At 43.3% G+C, this 20,398-nt stretch overlaps 1 protein-coding gene across 2 annotated transcripts in view; it reads right to left on the bottom strand.

The window, feature by feature from the left end:
- The window catches only part of SCAMP1 (secretory carrier membrane protein 1), a 64,582-nt gene extending 45,658 nt beyond the window's left edge, over window positions 1-18,924 (bottom strand). The window contains exon 1 of one of the 2 annotated variants that reach the window (XM_053299069.1): window positions 18,467-18,924. In XM_053299069.1, the coding sequence (XP_053155044.1) occupies window positions 18,467-18,523 (57 nt within the window). In that variant the 5' untranslated portion in view covers window positions 18,524-18,924. The remainder of the gene's footprint in view (window positions 1-18,466) is intronic. The other variant, XM_053299070.1, reaches the window with a different exon arrangement.
- Window positions 18,925-20,398: the final 1,474 nt, after the last annotated feature.

The raw sequence follows: 20,398 nt of genomic DNA on the forward strand, positions 1-20,398 counted from the left end.
AACACATTAAAACGTAAACAATTTTAAAAGCTGAAAGAGCTTGGGCGAAGAGGTAGGTTTTCAAATGCTTTTTAAAATTTTTCAGAGATGGGAAGGATCGTATTTCAGTAGGGCACATTTCACAATCATGGGGCAGCAACCAAGAAGGCCCGCCCCCATGTGGCCACCAGGCAAGCTGGCGGCAACTGGAGACGGACCTCTCCAGACGACCTCAAGGGGCGATGGGGCTCATAAAGAGGAAGACTATCCAGTTGTAGGGATAGTGAAAGGAAAGTAAGCAGATTAGTTCTTACTTGAACAACTTGTTTTCTTTTCAAGAGCAGAAAAAGACATCATTCCACTTGTAATCTGCCACTCACCAGAGACATGTAGCAACCACTCACAGGTGAGCACTCCAAAGCCCATTGACAGGGCACATGCTCTGCATGCTTGAGGTCCCACGCTCAATCCATAGTACCCTCAGTTAAAAGAGCTCAAGGAGAAAGGCTGAGAAAAGCCTCTGCCTGAACTATGAAGAGCTGCTGCCAGTCAGCAAATTTTGCGAAGCTGAAAGAATCACTGGTCTGAAAAGCAGTTGATCACCTGCCACATATGGAGAAAGAGGCAACGTTGTGCTCAATACCATGAGAGCAATGTGAGGAAAGGTTGAGACAGGAAGCAGTGCAAGCCAGAGGAATGTAAGTCAGAGACAAAACCTTTGATCTGGGGGAAAAAATACCCTCAGCATATAGAAACCCTAATTAATTATTATCGTATTTTGTTACATCTGCATCATAGCCTTCCTCCCAAAATGGCAGAGTCGGATTTTTGCCTCAAAATAAACTGGTAGGTAACCCTTACAGTGCAAGTTACCTGAAGAGATCCAGTGAATCTTCATTAATCAAAAAGCAATTTTAACAAGTGTTTCTAAGACTCTCAATTCTACAATATGAAGAAATACAAATTAAATCTGAAGAGATCGTAACATGAACTAGATCTTTAAAAAAACCATTGTAAACACTGCTGTATGTGCCAGAAAAACAGCTTGAAGAGTAAATAAGAGTCGAATATTCTTCTTGTAAGTGAGCTTAGTAAGAGATCTTCGATAGTACAGTACTATAATTGTTACTGTCATTCCACTGAAGTGCCTTGCAGAAACGACTTTGTATGAAGTTAAGTGATATGCAGGGCATATGCATACTTGTCCTGCTTTGGTGGTGGTTGTTTATTTTCATTATTTTTAATAACAACAACAACAACAACAGCAGCTCAGGTGGAAGAGGAATGCTGCAAGTCCATCAAACAGTAGAGGAGGAGAAAAGAGGCCTTGAAGAATATATCAAGGACAGTGAAGAAGATGCGCTTCAAATGGTCAAGAACGAGAAACTATTCAACACCAATCAAACAAAGCAGGCCTACAAGAAAGAACAAGTCAAGAACCGAGCAGAAAAATGGAAAAATAAGCCATGCATGGTTAATATTTGCACAATATAAATGGAAAATCAGACATCACCAAGACCTGGCAATGGCTTAAGAATGGCAACCTGAAGAAAGAAACAGAGGGTTTAATACTGGCTGCACAAGAACAGGCACTAAGAACAAATGCAATAAGAGCAAAAGTCGAAAAATCCACCACAAACAGCAAGTGCCGCCTTTGTAAAGAAGCAGATGAAACAGTGGACCACCTAATCAGCTGCTGTAAAAAGATCGCACAGACTGACTACAAACAAAGGCATGACAAAGTAGCAGGGATGATACACTGGAACATCTGCAAAAAATACAAGCTACCTGTAGCCAAACATTGGTGGGACCATAAAATTGAAAAAGTTGAAGAAAATGAAGATGTTAAAATATTATGGGACTTCCAACTACAAACAGACAAACATCTGCCACACAATAAATACACCAGATATAACTGTAGTCGAGAAGAAAGAAAAACAAGTCAAAATAATCGACATAGCAATACCAGGGGATAGCAGAATAGAAGAAAAAGAAATAGAAAAAAATCACCAAATACAAAGATCTACAAATTGAAATTGAAAGGCTGTGGCAGAAAAAGACCCAAATAATCCCAGTGGTCATTGGCGCCCTGGGTGCAGTTCCAAAAGACCTTGAAGAGCACCTCAACACCATAGGGGCCACAGAAATCACCACCAGCCAATTACAAAAAGCAACTTTACTGGGAACAGCCTATATTCTGCAACAATATCTATAACAATTGACAATAAAATTCTGGCATCCCAGGTCCTTGGGAAGGACTCGATGTCTGGATAAAACAAACCAGTCAATAACACCTGTCTGACTGTGTAAACAAGAAATAATAATAATTCAATTTCTATACCGCCCTTCCAAAAATGGCTCAGGGCAGTTTACACAGAGAAATAACAAACAAATAAGATGGAACCCTGTCCCCCAAAGGGCTCACATTCTAAAAAGAAACATAAGATAGACATCAGCAACAGTCCCTGGAAGTACTGTGCTGGGGGTGGATAGGGCCAGTTACTCTCCCCCCTGCCTAATAAAGAGAATCACCACGGTAAAAAGTGCCTCTTTGCCCAGTTAGCAGGGGTTGGCACAGAAAGATGTTAGTGCCTCTTGATTCAGCCAGTTCAGCCAAGTTACTGACCGAGGGTTGATTCATACATAAGGAAATGGCAAAAAAGGTTGCATGAGTTTTTAATCTCCTCCCGTGCTATCAGGTACTGTGCATGCCATCTGCGGGTGAAAGTCAGAGGATGTATGAGATCAGCAGTCTCTATTACTGCTTCTTTGAAATATACAGAGTGACTTCTAGACACCTAAAATTGCACATTGTAAAGACTTCAAGAGCTGCCCTAACAGGAAGGGTTTTTTGACATTGATTATAGTTACCATGAGAGCACAGTAGTTTTCTGTGTTATTTTTAGAGCAAAAAACAAAAGATATTCTTAAGATGGTTTTGATGTTTTGGACTTCAGCCAGAATACAAAAGATGCATTTCAGCACAGAAGTGATCCTATTTATTTATTTATTTATGCGGGGGGGGGGGGGGGGCAGGGATTGTTCTCTTGACATGAAGAGGAAAAACCCAATACTTCCAAACCGGGAAACAAGTGCAATCCTCAAACCTCCTTCTCTGTTGATTGCCACATTAAATTAAAGAATGAAAAGCAGAACCTGTACAGCTAGCCGGTATTTCAAGAATGACAGCACAGCCCAATTTTACTTTGCTGTCCTCAACAGCACTACAAGAATCAGACATCATGTATACCTTTATGTAATGTGAAATAACCAATTCATATTTTTCTCAAATTGCACATTTAACACATACTTCTTACTTCCCTCCCTTGTGAAAATGGTCGATTTATTCCTACAGTCTGTTTCCTGTCCTTCAAGCAGTTACTAATCCACCCATGAACCTGTCCCTTTATCCCATGACTGCTAAATTTTCTCTTGAGTCTTTGATAAGGAATTTAGGTAAGGCAATAGTTCTTTAACACTGACAGCAAGCACGCACATGCGCACGCACACACAAAAGTGTGCATGGCTGAGCTATATGCCAGAGTAAGAAAAAAGCCACAGGTACTATCAATTATTTGTTGGTGAATTAAGTGACCTGTGCATTTCAAGGTGGGACTCTTCAAATAATCTATACAATATTTATCACTTTTTTCCAGACAGTAATCTAGGGAGCCCAACACCAATTTTGCCACACAATCTGGACCCTTCACATCATGTCAAACTCTATAAAGCTAGTGCCATCAAGCAGACTGATCACAGCCAGCCCTCTACTAAGGCCAGATGAGGCGGCCTGTCTTTCAAGTCACTTCCTGCCACTCCAGCTTTTTCATCTCTGCTTTTTCAAAAGGCAGAGTGGGACCAGCATAACCAGGAGCATGAGTGTGAGGACAGCAGCAACCTCCTCTCTTTCCCCCACATTTATTTCTAGGCCTGCAAGTGTCTGGATCAGGAGCTCCTGATCCAGACCCTTACAAGCTTTGAAAGGAGCACCAGCACAGGCAAGTTGTAGTGGCAAGGGAACACCACTATTCCAAACTGCATTTCCAACAACAGCCCACCTTAAGGCCTTCCTACAAGCTTAAATCATGATAAGCCATGCTGATACTATTTGACAGAGTTGGATCCTATGCATGCTTACTTTAAAGCAAGCGCTATCGAGTTCAATGAGATACCGAAATAACAGAGCATAGAAATACAGTTGTAGACTGAGGCTCAGACAGACACAATTTAACTCTAAACCAGAAATGTGGGAAACAATATCCAAGAAAGATATACAAAGCTACTGAGGTTTCTACAAGAATCCTTGTTTGAGTTTTGCCTCACAAATATCCTCATTTGCAATAAAGACTAGCAAGGCTTGGCATAGTCCTTCTGAAGCTTGCAGATATTGGGTGCCCCGGACAAGGACTCTTGACAATTGAAAAATCCTCTATCTGAAAGTGTCCTGAATCTTGTGAAGATTCTGATTTATTCATCTACATGTGTAGAAGACTCATTACCAGCCTCAAGTTTTTAAAAAGGCTGTAACTTGTATGTGAATAAGTAGTCAGTATCGTAGCACGAAGTGATGCAGTAATTCTAGCTTTTTTAAATTTAATTTTTACTAATCAGTTTTATATTTTTTTTTTAAGAAAAAAAACACAAAGCAGTTTTGCAAACAAAAATGCAATTATGAAGCAATATGTTAACATTACAGGAAATATCTATCAATCAGAAGAAAAATAGAGGAAAGGGGAGTATTCTTATTATAGAGAGAAAGAACACCTTTCCAAAATGTAAAATAACTAGTAGAACCATGAAATATATCCAGATGATTGTTGTGTATGTTATACTAACAGTTAATATAACAATCTGAGATGGAAGACCCTAGGGAAATTCAAAACTGTTGAGTTAATTTGTCCATCAGTGCAATATTCCACAGATGTTATATACTACTGCTCTATGGAGAGCAATACTGAATCTTTACAGTGAGATGCAATTTCCATTCTGGCCCCATTCTAGTATAGGCCAAGAAGCCTTTATAATTAATTGCTTCATCTTCTGACTGTATTCCCAATAAAACTAGTTAGGGATTTGGCTGTAAGTTGTACCCCATGATTAATTCTAGCATCTTTCTGGAGTACCTACTTCCACAATAAGCAAAACTCTTCCCATACTGACTTGTCTCCTGAAGACCCCAACCTTCCACAGAAAATTCTAAGGCATGTTCTAAGTCAAATGAAGAAAGGCAATAGATCAGAACTTCCCGGTGGATCTCTGGCTGATTTGCAATAGCTCAGCAAAGATTTCCAACTCACAGTTGTTCAAAACAGCAACACCACTACTACCACCACCCATTAGACTGCTGAAACAAAGAAAACTTGGGGGGAAACCCAGAATAGATTTTTGTGTGAAAATGCTGCAAGCTGGTACTGAAAGCTCAAGTTGACTCCAACTTGCCAACTTGAGACTGACAAATGAAAGTTCATAGTAGTGATGAAAAGTCAGATAGAATTAAGCAACCACTCATCTCAAAGCAAAACATGCTCAACCCAGGAGTAGGGATGTGCACGAGCCAGCTTGGCAGCCGTGGCTGATGCGGGGATTGGTTTCTTTAAAAAGGCGGAACGCAGGTGCTTAGCTGCTCCTCCACTGCCCCCCCCTTCTAATCCAGGACTGGTGCTAGTGTGCAAAAGCAGCTGCTTCCTTATTCCCACCAGCCTGCATGCGGTGCCAGCACACACATGGCCCCCATGCATGCACGGTGGCCATGTGCATGCTGATGCCGCACACAGCTTGCTGGAAACAAGCAAGCAGCCATGCATGGTCTTTTGCAGGCCAGCGCCAGTCCCAGATGAGCTATGGGTCGGAGGAAAAGCAGATAAGCACCTGTGTTGCTCCTTTTTAAAAGAACCAATCCCCGCCCAACCCGTGGTTGCCAAGCCAGCTCGTGCACATCCCTACTCCTGGGCTGAGCATGTTGTGCTCTGAGATGAGTGGTTGCTTAATTCTAGTCTATCTGCCCTTTCATCACCACTCTGAACTTTCACATGCCAATCACAGGGCACTAGAGAGAAAAAGTAGATCCCTGAAGTTTACCCGTCTCTGTTCTAGGGTACACTCAGTACAGGTGCTTGACAGGTCTATTGGATACCTTGGTGTATCCCTACCCAGCACTTCCCTACAGCTGTGCATGCAAAACAAACTCAGTCATGGCAAACATTCTGTGTTTCAAGGAAGCTTCTCCACCATAACAGAGCTTCTCACTGAGAAACCTTAAAATGCCCCAGAACAAGACAGGTTTTACATGTAGCCAATTATTTAAAGAATGTTTTCTTCCACCACTTAGCCTTTAATTTGTTCAGTATACTTAATTTGTATTCATAGCTCAAATTCATATTTTATCTACTGTTTCCTGACAGATCTTCTGGACTATGATCTTCAACTGCTGCCACTAAAAGTTTATTTCATGCCAGCCAGACACAAAGTACTTTAAAATGGCAAAAAAAGACCATTTGAATCAACTCTTCACCAACACAGTCACAGCACCTTCCTTGATAAGATTAACTCCTGTTCACATTCCAGTTTATGATTAACTTGGCATCTGAACTAACTTGCAACTCAGTTAGTTTTTATCTGTTAGAAATATGGAGCTTACATTAAGAGTTTCATTCAAAGCCAAACCTAACATAGCAGGCCAGCTTAGAAAGTTTAACAGTCATTATGGCTTATACAACACACTGGGGATTCTGATTTTTGCTGCTCTCTCTTCTTCATGCCAAGAAAGCTATACTAGGATCAGAGATGTGGTATGGAATTTTTTCCAAAACAGAAATATTTCCTATACTTAATTTTTCCTGTGAAAAATTCTCCATTTCTAAAAATTAACTGGCGGGCATCCAGACTAGCATTATGCACATGTAGCAGTACAAGTTACAGACTACCCCTACACCTGCACTGTCACTTGAGTAGGGGCGATTTTTACCCAGGTTGCCTTTCCTCTGAGCCCACCATCCACCACCAAAATGTGTTCCTTAGGGACATATTTTGGTGATGCACAGTGGGCTTCACAAGAATGGAGACAGACAAAAATCACCCCTTCCCCAGCTTAAGTGTCAGCACAGAGATCGTCTGGAACTCACACTGCTGCATGTTCCAATACTAGTCTGGATGTCCATCGTTTCATAAAATTCATTCGTAACAATGAATGCCAATGCAATATTAGACAAGTTCAACAATTTCAAGTTGCAACTGTGTTTTTCAAGTGATTATCCCTAGGAAGAAAGTCAGAGGGTACATAACTATTTTATTTATTTGTATTTCAATAAAAATAATTGCTTTCTACCTAAAGCTCTGAATTTGTTTCAGTATAACATTTAAACCACATTAAGTGTTTACTGAGTTCTAAACTGCCTGCCCCGCCCCCTGCAAATTATACATTTCAGTTCAGCTACTTGAAAGATACTGAATGGGAAATTAATATGGCAGGGTTCTTTTTTACTAAACAAATCACTCAAACAACATGCCAAATAAGATCTCAATCTATTATAGCTCATTTTAGAAAATCTAGCTTCTAGATTTAGACTTTTAAAGAAAAATACAAATATGACGGATATTTATAGCAACAGCAATAGCAATAGCACTTACATTTATATACCGCTTTATAGCCGGAGCTCTCTAAGCGGTTTACAATGATTTTAGCATATTGCCCCCAACATTCTGGGTACTCATTTTACCGACCTCGGAAGGATGGAAGGCTGAGTCAACCTTGAGCCCCTGGTCAGGATCGAACTTGTAACCTTCTGGTTACAGGGCGGCAGTTTTACCACTGCGCCACCAGGGGCGACCGCTTTCCAACAAAAGTCCGCAAAGCAGTTTACATACATACATAAAATAAAAATAGGCTCCCTGTCCCCAAAGGGCTCACAAGAAACCTAAGACAGGCAACAACTATTGGAGGGATGCCGGTGCTGGGGTTGGATATGGCCAGTTGCTCTCCTCCTGCTAAATAGAATCACCACTTTAAAAGGTGCCTCCTTGCTCAGTTAGCAAGGCTGAGAGTCTGCATAGTAAAGTAAATCTTCATAGAAGTTTTCTAAGGAAAAAATAATCTATATATTTAATATTTTTAAACATACCCATTGCTAATCCCATGCGAGGCAGCTCTTGTGAGAGTTTGCAAGCAGCTGCCGGATAGGACGGCAACGGGGGAGAAAATAGCAATGCCTAACCACTGAAGATTCTTTTTTAGAGCGAGATATAATGTTCTACCATCTGCGGTTTTGCAGGGCAAATTCACCAAGACACCTTTTGTTGACAGAATCTGCCCTTGTGGAGTAAGGGTGGTCAGCTCTATACATGTCCTGTTCTTTTGCCCTTTTTACAATGATTGCCGTAGCTTATAAACCCCTTGTTGCTAGGTACTTCTGGATGCTCATCAGAGTTTTATTTTACACTACTGTTATCCGATAAGATGGCAAATATTACTTATAATGTAGCTAAATCTCATGTGGCGGCAGTTAAAATGTGACAATCAACAGCCTACCCTTAGGCCAAGTTAGTAATACCAATGATGATTGGGGATTGTACCTCTTACCTGTTGGCACAAAATACTCATTTTATTTACTTTTATTTTGTACTGATGCTTGTATTTGATCTAATATCATAAGAAATTTCGATTGATTGATGGGCAAGCACAGTACTAACACAGTACTAACATGGAGGTGGGCATTAGAGTTGAGGAGTTACATTTTATTGTCATTCCCACTTGTATATACTAATAGCAAACTCCAGTGGTAGATTATCTATTAGTTTGGAAGCAGAACAAGGCCACTCAAACTAAGGTAATGGTTTCTACATACTCTAGGTATGCTAAGTAGGTATATTTGTAAATTGAAAGAAAAAGAAAACAAGTTAAACCTCAGACAGCCTGAGAGCTTCCAGGGTAAGGATGTGCCTGAAACGTTTCGAAGACTATTAAAGAAGCCTCCAAAACGTTTTGGACACAGGGGCCGTTTCGGATTTCAGAGGCAGCAGAGGAAGGTGCACTTACCCCTCCCACCCCATTTCCCCCACCAGTGCTCCGTTGTATCAAAGCCCCTCGGGGCAGTAACATACCTTCCTGCCGCCCCGTTGACGTCCTCGGCCGGAAGTACCGGGCACGCGTGTGCCTGTCGTGTGCATACGAGTGCATGGCAGACGGAGGGGTGTGCACACGTACCCGGTACTTCCAGCCACTTCTGGCTGAGGATGGCAACGGGGCGGCAGGGAGGTACACTGCCGCCCCAAGGGGCTTTAATACTCCCCTTAAGGGAGAACCCCCGCCACCTCAGGAACATGGAGGAGCAGTTCCAGGCACATCTCTATTCCAGAGCCTCAACAGAATGTTCAGGGCACAGAGAAGAAAATTAGCTAACATCCAGACTAAAGAACTTATAACTCAACTGAAATTAATAGGACAAACCTATCCTATTAATTTCAACTGAACTACTCATGAATAGTTTACTCTGAATGTCAGTCACTGCCTGGAAGAGCAACTTCCAGATTCACACCATGTCAAAGACAGGAACGCCAGTTTTTGTTGCTGCCTTTTGGTTGGGGCGGGGGGAGAGACACCACTATATTAAAATTCTAGATTTTGTCATTATGGGCAATTCTTTCTTCTGCCTATGGGGACAAAAAAAAGTCTAAAGGAACCAGAAATTGGACATACAATGTGAGTATAGCAATTAAATCTATGGTTGAGGGCAATTAAGCCACAGATTGTTGAAGTTGCTACTGGTAGAAGGGCGGGGGAGAGAAGCGAGAGTGAATTGACCCAATTGATCCTCTACATATTCTGGATTGGGGAGGAGGAAGGAATAGGGTAAAATGGGATGTGCACAATGAAGTTCAAGTACACTCCTCTTGTACTATATGGGGAAATATGCTCCAGGGCCCTGCCTCCCAACAGGTAGTGAAGGAGACTTTGAATGATGAAGTCTCACCTGCTGAATGTCCACTTACACCTAGGACAACTATGTTCCAATGGATTATGTAGTAAGTCATAACAGGCAAAGTCACAGTAGCAATAAAGCATTCAAGTTTGGTGCTGGCAGCCAGCCTCAATTGCAAACCATTTAACATTATTCAACACAGTAGACAAAGATTGGTATGATTTTTATCTGTTACACTTATGTTTTGCTTGCTCTTTGAAAGTTACTGCCAACAATTAGAAGAGGCAGGATATGCATAAATAAATGAACGTTTCAGGAACAAAGAAGATGCCCTATTTCCCTCCCACTCTTGAAATATTCCCCCTCCTGCCCTGAGCTCCAAACTGCCCAACAGAACTCCCTTTCGAGATTGGCTAGAGCCCTGAACATGAGCATTTCTATTAAGGGCTGAGAATAAATTGCAATATTTTGTTGCCAATCACAATTACATAATATTAAATTGATGGAGAAAGAATGTTTTAAAGTAAAAATACATGAGACTAAATGCAGGCAGCATAAGCAAAGGATGTTAACAGACATCACCTATGCCACAAATTAATTATAATTGTATACCTGAGCCATCAACACATGCTGTGAAGTAGCAGAGGTTATTTAAATGGCTGATCCTACAAACACTACTTGGCTGTTCTAGATATACTCTCACAAATATGCCCAGCAGACCCAGTAGCACAACAATTGCTTTGAAGCGTGTTCTAGAGTGTTTATAAGCAAAAACAAAAAAACACCACCTTGTTCAAGAATTATGCTTTAGACATTTCTTTAATCAGCCCTGCTTGGAAGAAGCTTGGAAGAAGTTTTAATCAGCACTGCTTGAAATGCCAGCTTAGACAGGACACAACTATTTTTAATTCCTGATCCTATGCAGGTATAATAGGTGAGCCTTTAACCAATTAGCAGCAATGGCAGACATCTAATTGCAACAGGACTACTCATGAGTAATTTAATCTTTATGTCAGCCAATATTTGATTGTCTTTTGGGTAGACATGTACAGCTTTTAGAGTCTAACCACCATTAAGATGGTTACAATCTAATTACACAGTGATTACTGACTTTACAAGAAACACTTATAAATACTGCAGAAATGTATAGCTGGAGTAGCATGGAAGGATTTTCCCAAATCATTGCACCAAAATGACACACTTACAGTCAAGCATGTCAGCTTGAATGGGAAAAAAAAATCCTTTATTTACGATTTCACAGAAATCAGTTTCAAGTACAGGTTTAAATTACTTTGTAACTAATGGACACTAATTGTAACTCAGCTGCAACTGTCAAGGGTTCAAGCTTCTTTTGTACTGAATGGTTTGCTCCCCATTTGAACAAAACTAGTAGTGTAATCAGAGTAAATATAACTCTACATGGGCAATATATTACCACCGTGGATGTGTTGGTAATATATGCCAACACAATCCAGGCAAGACAGGAGTACAGTTGGTTGGTGGTTCCTCTGTCTGCGTGAATGATGTTCAGCATGTTCTAAATGGGATTGCATTCCTCGTAAAGGACCAGGTTCGCAGTCTGGGGGTGCTCATTGATCCAGCACTGTCGCTAAAAGCTCAAAGCGCCTTTTATCAGCTTTGACTGATACGCCAACTGCAACCTTACCTGGACAGAGATAGTTTGGCCACAGTTACTCACACGCTGGTAACCTCTTGCTTGGATTACTGCAATGCATTGTACATGGGGCTGCCTTTGAAAACAGTCCAGAAACTGTAGCTAGTACAAAATAGGGCTTCAAGATTATTTGAGCATATTACACCAGTGCTTTGTCAGCTGCACTGGCTCCCAGTCCGTTTCTGGGCCCAATTTAAAGTGCTGGTTTTAACCTTTAAATGGCTTGGGACAAGGTTACCTGAGCGAGCACCTTACCTCATCTGTCCCAATCCAGACCTTTAAATCTTCTTCAGAGGCCCTCCTCCGAAAGCCCCTGCCAAACCAGGGGACGTGGGTGGCTACTAGGGAGAGAGACTTTTCGGTGACTGCACCCCTCTTGTGGAACAGCCTCCCCACTAAGGTTCACCTGGCTTCATCACTTTATTCTTTTAGATGCCAGGTAAAGACTATTTTGATCACTCAGACCTTTTGAATTTTGATTTTTAACTGATTTTTAAAAAGTTTTTAAATTGTTTTGTAGTCTATTTTGTATTTCCTTTTCCCCCCTTTTGGTCTGTTATGATTTAATGTGTTATATGTTTTTATTTCATGATTTAATGTTGTGTTCTGAGCTGCTCAGATAATAATTTGTTATGGAGTTGGTAACAGTTTATTTTATTATTATTATTATTTCTTGTTTGCACAGTCAAACAGGTGTTACTGACTGATTTGTTTTATCCACACATTGAGTCCTTCCCAAGAACCTGGGATGCCAGAATTTTGTTATCAATATTGTTGTTGTTGTTTATTATAGGTAGCACCGCAAAATCTAGGCTGTTCCCAGTAAAGTTGTTTTTTGTAGTTGGCTGATGGTGATTTCTGTGGCCCATGTGGTGTTGAGGTGCTCTTCAAGATGTTTTGGAATTGCACCTAGGGCACCAATTACTACCGGGATTAATTATTATTATTATATTTCCACTTTTCATTATGTGCATGAATACATATAAGTATATCAGAAACTTTATTACGGTCATTGACTAGTATAATATATGCATATCAATATACATTTAATAAAGCTTAGAATTGTTAATTTTCAAGACAGACTTCTGCTGAAATAAGATGACAAACGCAAAACTAAACATGCACAAAAAAGTTAGTCAGTCAAATTTCAGGGTTCGATGAGTCAAGGAGCAGTGAGAATAAGTGAACACTGTATATTTGCTAATGAAACCTAGCAGCACTGTCCACCTTAACCTCCTTGGAGTTCTATAGTAGAAAACAGACGCTCTTGATATTTGCATGGCACATGTAATTTAAGAAATTGTATTAACAGGCTCTTTCCAAGAAGGTTCAACTCTATCCCTAGAACAGATAAAGCAAAAGCATGACAAGCTTCCTTGTTTTTGTGAAGCATGACTTCTCTTGCACTGAAATCATAGAACAGGCCTTGACAAATTATCTTTGGATCTAGGAGACAGCCCCAAAATTTAGGAAACTGACAATGGACAACTCACAAAATTACCAGACTTAGTAGCGGGCATTATAGTGGGGAGGATAAATCAGCTTCTTTTTACAAGTAACATACTCCATACAGAAACAGGGCAGCCTAGAACAAATAAAGGGTTTTTAAAAATAACTCTACTTTTGAATATCCTAATCTAGGCACCATGGTGACGTGTCTAAGCACCACAGCTCCCTAGTGCCTGGAATTTGTCAAACCCTGCCATAAGAAACAACTGTCTTATACCAAGTCAGGCCATTGGTTCACCTGAGCTTAGTATTGTCTACAGTGGCTCTCCAGGGTTTCAGACAGGAGCCCTTCCCAGCTTTACCTGGAGATGCCAGGGATTGAAGCTGGGACCTTCTGCAAGCTAAACAGATGAACTTCCACTGAGTTACAGCCCCATCCCCAATCAAAACAAGGGTAAGGGCTGAAAAGGACCTGCTACATTCTTACCAACATAGCTCTGGTCAAGTCAAAGAACTTGTTTGACATTTTGCAAAGTGCCTAAATGTTTACATATCCTAATAGGTTGTAAACAACAGGAACAGGGTTTCTGACTGCTGAAGTATCTTCTAGATACTTAGCAACTCACTTGATCTATTTTCACACATTCGGCTTGGTACTGCTCAACTTCTACAAGCAACTACAAGAGAGTAAAGGTAAAGTGTGTTGTCAAGTCTATTTTGACTCCTGGCACCCACAGGCCCCTGTGGTTTTCTTTGGTAGAATACAGGAGGAGTTTACCATTTAGGAAACCAGAAAAATTTAGGAACCAGACAATGGATGGACAACTCACAAAATTACCAGATTTAGTGGTGGGCATTATAGTGGGGAGGATAAATCATGCAGTATGAGATTATGCCTTTCAGCATCTTCCTACATCGCTGCTGTCCAATATAGCAGCAGTAGGGATATGAATTGGCAACCTTCTGCTTGTTAGTCAAGCATTTCCCCGCTGTGCCACTAAACCATTTTTAAAAAGGAAGACCAACTGTAGTTTCATGTAGATAGCACTTGAGCTCATAAAATCAGACAAAGAATGCAATCCCATACAAGAAGTTACACCAAAGTAAAATCAATTAAACATTTTTTTTTAATCTAAAATATTTCTATACCATCCCAAACTTGCATCTCTAGGCGGTTTACAATTAAAATAGATTAAAACATCAGATCAATTAACAATTAAAATCATTTAAAAACATTGAAAACATTGAAAACCCAAAATTAAAAATAATAAAACTATAAATCTAATTAAAAGCCTGGGTGATAATGTGTCTTCAGTGCCTTTTTAAAAGTTGCCAGAGATGAGGAGGCTCTTATTTCAATAGGGAAGACATTCCAAAGTCCAGGAGCAGCAACAGAGAAGGCCCGTTCCTGAGTAGCCGCTGAACGAGTTGGCGGCAACCACAGACAAATCGCTCCAGATGATCTTAAGAAGTGGTGGGGGTCATGGCAAAGAAGACGTTCTCTTAAACACCCAGGGCCTAAGCTGTTTAGGGCTTTATAGGTAATAACCAGCACCTTGTATTTTGCCCAGAAACATATCAGAAGCCAGTGCAGTTCCTTCAACACAAAAGTAATATGGTCTCTCCTAGATGACCCAGAGACTAACCTGGCTGCCGCATTCTGAACCAACTATAGTTTCCAGACTACGTACAAAATCAGCCCCACACAGAGTGTATTACAGTAATCCAGCCTAGAGGCTGCCAGCATATGTACCACCGTTTTGAGGCTGTTCATCTCAAGAAACAGACACAGATGGTGTATCAGCCAAAGCTGATAAAAAGCACCTCTGACCTCAACCTGGGACACCAGAGAGAGGTTCAGATCCAGAAGCACCCCCAGACTGCGTACCTGTTCCTTCCATGTGGAGCATGACTCCATCCAGAACAGGCAGATCAAAATCGTCTCCTGAGTTCCAACCCTGCACAATAAGTACCTCTGTCTTATCTAGATTCAGCCTCAGTTTGTTATCCCTCATCCAGCCCATTACTGCCTCCATGCAGGCATTTAGGGAGATTATGTCTTCTCCTGATGATGTTGACATGGAGAAACAGGCTTGGGTGTCATCAGCATATTGATAACACCCTGCACCAAATCTCCTGATGATCTCTCCCAGTGGTTTCATGTAGATGTTAAGCTTCGGAGACAATATGGAGCCCTGAGGGACACCATAGGAAAGTTCAGATTTTGAAGAACAGTCTCCAAGAGACACCATCTGGAATCTGCCTGTGAGGTAGGAGCGGAACCACTGCAAAGCAGTGCCTCCCAACCCCAATCCCCTCAGACGTTCCAGAAGGATACTTCTGTCAATAGTATCGAAAGTCGCCAAGAGACCCAAAAGGACCAATGGAATCACACTCCCTCTGTCAATTCCCAATTGGAGATAATCTAACAGGCCAACCAAGACAGTCTCCACCCCACAGCCCACCCAAAAGCCAGTTTGAAATAGGTCTAGATGATTATGAAATGCTTACAGAATACTTGTGGGCTAAACATGATTTAACAGGTCCTACACATTACTAGGACCTGTAATGTGTAGGATTAGACATCTTTGTAACACTGCATCCTTGTAAGCAACTTCATCAGTGGGCAGATCCATCTAACCACACGCACTCTAGTCTATAAAAGCTCACACCCAAATACATGTGTTAGTTTATTACGATATCATGGGACTCTAGAAGCAAATCTATGTGCAAGGCTTAAATTGGTTAGGGTTCTCCAGGAACACTAACCCCTCCCTTTCCCCAGGAAGCCCTTGGAACAGTAGTTTGGAGGTAGGAGGGATCTGAAAACAGAATTTTCACCACCCACAAAACAATAACTGTGGGTGGGGGTTAGTCCAGTACCAACAGTGAATCAGTAAAAAACAGACATAAGGTTTGTAGTATAGATCTGACCCAATTGAGCTTTGCTACAAGAAGCTACAACTGAGAACTGGTTAGCTACTCTTCTGGACTTTGTCCTACGGGTTATCTACTTAGTGATTAGCTGCTCAGTTACTCTTCTAGAATTTGTCATACAGAATACCAAGGCAAAGCACCTTGCAAATACCAGGAGGAATTATCTCGACTGCAAACTATTTTTCTGTACATATTTATTGTCTCCCTTTGTGTACAAGTTTCTTTGTAGAAGAATTTATATTAGGGATGTGCCCGAATAGGCTTCGGCACCGGCGGGGGTACTACTTTAAGGGCGGGGGAGGGTGTACTCACCCCCCCCCCCGCCGCGTTTCCCCTGCCGGCGCTCTCCAAATTTCAAGCCCCTCGGGGCAGCAGCGTTCCTCCCTGCCGCCCCGTTCCCCCCGTCGGCCGGAAGTGGCAAGCGCGTGTGCACCCGTCGTGCGCATGCGTGCCCACCCGCCATGCGCACACAACGGGCACCCGCACGCTCACGACTTCCGGCCAACGGGGCGGCAGGGAGGAACGCTGCCGCCCCAAGGGGCTTGAAATTTGGAGATCGCCGGCAGGGGAAACACAGCGGGGGGGGGGGGTGAGTACACCCTCCCCCGCCCTTAAAGTAGTATCCCCCGCCGGTGCCGAAGCACCAACTCCTGCCCCAGCGCCGAAACGTTTCGGAGGCCTTAACAATGGCCTCCGAAACGTTTCGGGCACAAGCCTAATTTATATCAAACATTGTTACTTACTCCAATCACTGTTCCTTCTAACAGAGATTCCCAGAAGTTGTTCACTATAGCTCCCAGCATCCCTAGCTGTAATGGCCTTTGACTGGGGATTATAGGAGTTGTAGTTGTCAACATCTGGGAATCTCTGTTAGAGGGAACACTGACTCCAATAGCTGTCATCTACCATCCATTTACTAGAGAGATAAAGAGATAAAATTCTATCTTCCTCTGGACTTACTTGGGTAGGTGAAGCATGTTTTGGAGCCAACACAATAACCACCATCCATGGAATTATTTGGGAAGTAGACTTCACCTCTTTGCTTGTCTGCTCTAAACTTTGAATTCTAGAAGTGTTTGTAATTCAGGAAAGCGTGTTATGTTACATGTGAATACATAAAAATGTCGATATATTAAGAAGTGCTTTTTGAGTCACTGGAAAAGATATTTTGAAGTTAGTTTCAAGAATTCTTGGATAGGGGATACCACCAGAACCCATGGAAACAGGTTACTCACTATCACTCCATAAATTCTCCATTTGATGAATGCAATACAAGCATAGTTATTCTCACTTGCCAAATAATGGAAAGCAAACTACTAGACATCAGCATCTGAACCAATGAATTGGGCATGAATACACATCTAAAGAAACCACACAAGTTCCTTGGTGCAAGCTAGGCATCAGTTTCTTCTACCGTTTCTTCCATTTTGGTGTGTAGTGAAAGGGTCGGGGCCAGACCTCACACCCTTAACAGAAAGGATATATAACAATGGCTAAAAATAAACTTAAGAGAGTAAAGCAAATAAAAACAAAATGTGTTTTTGAATGGTAGGTTAGCAGATAGCAGAAAGAGGCCATTCTTGCTTCTTTAATTCTAACATCCACCCCTTTATAATAACTTTGGAACTTACAAGGATGTTTACTGCAGACCTTGGCCAGGTACAGTTCAGAAGATGAATGTGTCACTGGCAGCATTTATTGCCCAGTAGAGTGTGTCAGGGAGCATCGCCCTCTAAATGCAACCAGAAAAGCCTGCAGCATCCACCCACTTGAGCACCCTTCCTTTATAAACACGCAGAAGTAATGCCACAAGCCCTCCCAGGAGCCCCTTCCTTAGAGGAAGAGAAGAAATAAGGACGGACAAAGGCCTGAGGGGGGAACCTTTGCCCCAGAAGAAACCCAAGAAGGCAGCACAAAGCTTCCAGGTAGCCTCTCTGGGGGGGGGGGGAAAGGGGCCTCAAAGCAGGTCACAAAGCCTTGGCATCAGGGCTGTAGCTATAATTGAGCAAGAGGGTTCAAAGAGCTCCAGCCCTGCCTATTTTCTTCATTGTCTCCCGCACTCCGAGGGCCCTCCAGAGAGCAAGGGGGGGAACGCAGCCCCTCCTCCCCTTGCTCTGCCCCTGCTTGGAACAAGGACTCCCCCTTTGAGCACAAAAGAGTCACCTCCCTCGCCCAGCCACTTTCACGGGCAAACCGAGCAGGGTTGGGGCGGGCTAGGAAAGGAAGCCGAGGGAAGGGGGTGGGGCAGGAGGGCGGCAGCACTTCACCCCACCGGCCTCCAGAGGGAGGATCTGCGCGTCCTCCAGCCCAGCCACCGCCGGACCTAAAATAAGACACCATTCAGAAAAGTACGAACAGCCACGAACTGGGTCAGCGCGCGCCACGCACCCGGGGGAGGGTGGGTGGCTTAGCCGAGGCCGGAGAGCAAGCCCCTCTCCCCGCCTGCCTGCCTGCCTGCCTGCCTGCCTGCCGGCTTCCGCCTCCCCGCGCTCCGCTCTTCGCCACACCGTACCTTGAAAGGGTTGTTGAGGTCCGGGTCTGCAAAAGGGTTGCTGTCGAAATCCGACATGGCGGGGCGCGGCGCCGAGATGCGCGGATGGCGGCGACAGCGACTCCAGCTGAGCGCCCCAAAGGCTGCTGCTGCTGCTGCCCCCTCCCCGCTTCGGAGTCAGCACAGGCGGATCCGGCGTGAAGCCCGCCTCTCCAATCCGGCGCAGCCCGATAGGATGCGAGGGCCTCCAAGATGGCCGCCCCGGAAACGGCGTCGCTCCAGTCGCGCCGGTGTAGCGGCGTTCCGGAAAAGGTGGAAACGGGGAGGGAGGAGGAGGAGAAACCTGTGTGAGTGGGATGGGCATGGGCTGCCTTGGCTTGGCTATTCCCCGCAGGCTCGCCTTCTTCCTCCTGATCCCTCTAGGAGGGTCTGCTTTTTCAGTGGGTTGTTGTACCTCTGGCTCCTCCTTGCCCCACTGACTCAATAAGGAAACAAGGTTTCTAGTCGCACACGTCCTTGTTTTCCTTGCGCCGTATGCGCGGACGAAAGTGGCGGCTCTCGGTCTTATCCGCGAAATCTGAAGGTGGTGCTCCAAGGCTTCGGTTCTCTTGAAGTCTCTCTCTCTCTCTCACACGCTGAACTCCTCCTGCTAACTAGGCAAAGCGGCGCCTTTTTAAATGGTGGCTCTTTCATATTTAGAGGGAGGCGAACAATTGCCCCTATTCAGCCCCAGCACCCCACATTCCTCCAGGGGCGCTGCCGCCGCTGGCATTGCCCTTGTTTCTTTTTAGAATGTGGGCCTATTATTATTTTCATTTGTAAACCGCTTGGAGAACTTTTCTGTTGAAAAGTGGCAGATAAATAACATTCGGTTCTTCCTCGTAAATACTTACTTGGGAATAAGTGCCATTGAGCCCTGTGAGACTTGCTCCCTGGTGAACATGGGTAGGATTGGGCGATCATGAGTGTTTACAGAAAGGTGGCTGTGTTAAGAATGCAACACTCTGGTTTTAAAGACCTGGTTTTGGCAGCATAAGTTTGGTGGAAGCCCCTTTATGCTAGCAGAGCATGAAATATGCTTAGGCTGGTATAACTGTGTAGCTATGCTACACCAACATATTTACATTGCTGGCACAAACTGCTGGTGCAGAGCCAAAAATGTGGTGCAGACATGGATATGTTGTGGCCTAAGCAGGGAGCATCACCTTAAGTGGCACAGTGGGGAAATACTTGACTAACGAGCAGAAGGTTGCTGATTCGAATCCCTGCTGGTACTATATCGGGCAGCAGCGATATAGGAAGATGCTGAAAGGCATCATCTCATTCTGTGTGGGAAATGGCAATGGTAAACCCCTCCTGTATTCTACCAAAGAAAACCACAGGGCTCTGTGGGTGCCAGGAGTCAAAATCGGCTCCACGGCACACTTTACTTTTATTTGTCCTCTAGTATTTGTCTGTGGCAGATGGCAAATACTTGTTATACTATAAAATACTTAAAATCCCCATCAAGGGTTTGAAGAGTGCTATAATGATCCCCCTCAGTCTTCTCTTCTCCAGGCTAAACATACCAATTTATTTCAGCCATTCCTCATAGAGCTTGTTTTCCCAAACACTGACTATCTTTCCTTCCCTCCTCTGAACCTGTTCCAATTTGTCTGTTATCCAATGTGGCACACAGAACTGAGCACAGTACAGCTAATGAGATCTGACAAGTGCAAAATAAAGTGGTAGCGAAGTGGATGACAGTGGGGGCATAATGTTAAGGGCAGGGGGAGGTTGCATTACTCCCCCCTCCGGCCGCATTTCCCCCGCCGGTGCTCGCTGGAATACCAGTCCAGCGGGGTGGCAGTGTACCTCCCTGCCGCCCTGTCCGCTCCTCGGACCAGAAGTGACAGGAAGTAGCATGCGCATGTGCACATGTCGGGTGACATGACAGGCTACTTCCTGTCACTT

This window comes from Hemicordylus capensis, chromosome 2, assembly GCF_027244095.1.
Source record: "Hemicordylus capensis ecotype Gifberg chromosome 2, rHemCap1.1.pri, whole genome shotgun sequence".
Lineage (NCBI taxonomy): Eukaryota > Metazoa > Chordata > Lepidosauria > Squamata > Cordylidae > Hemicordylus > Hemicordylus capensis.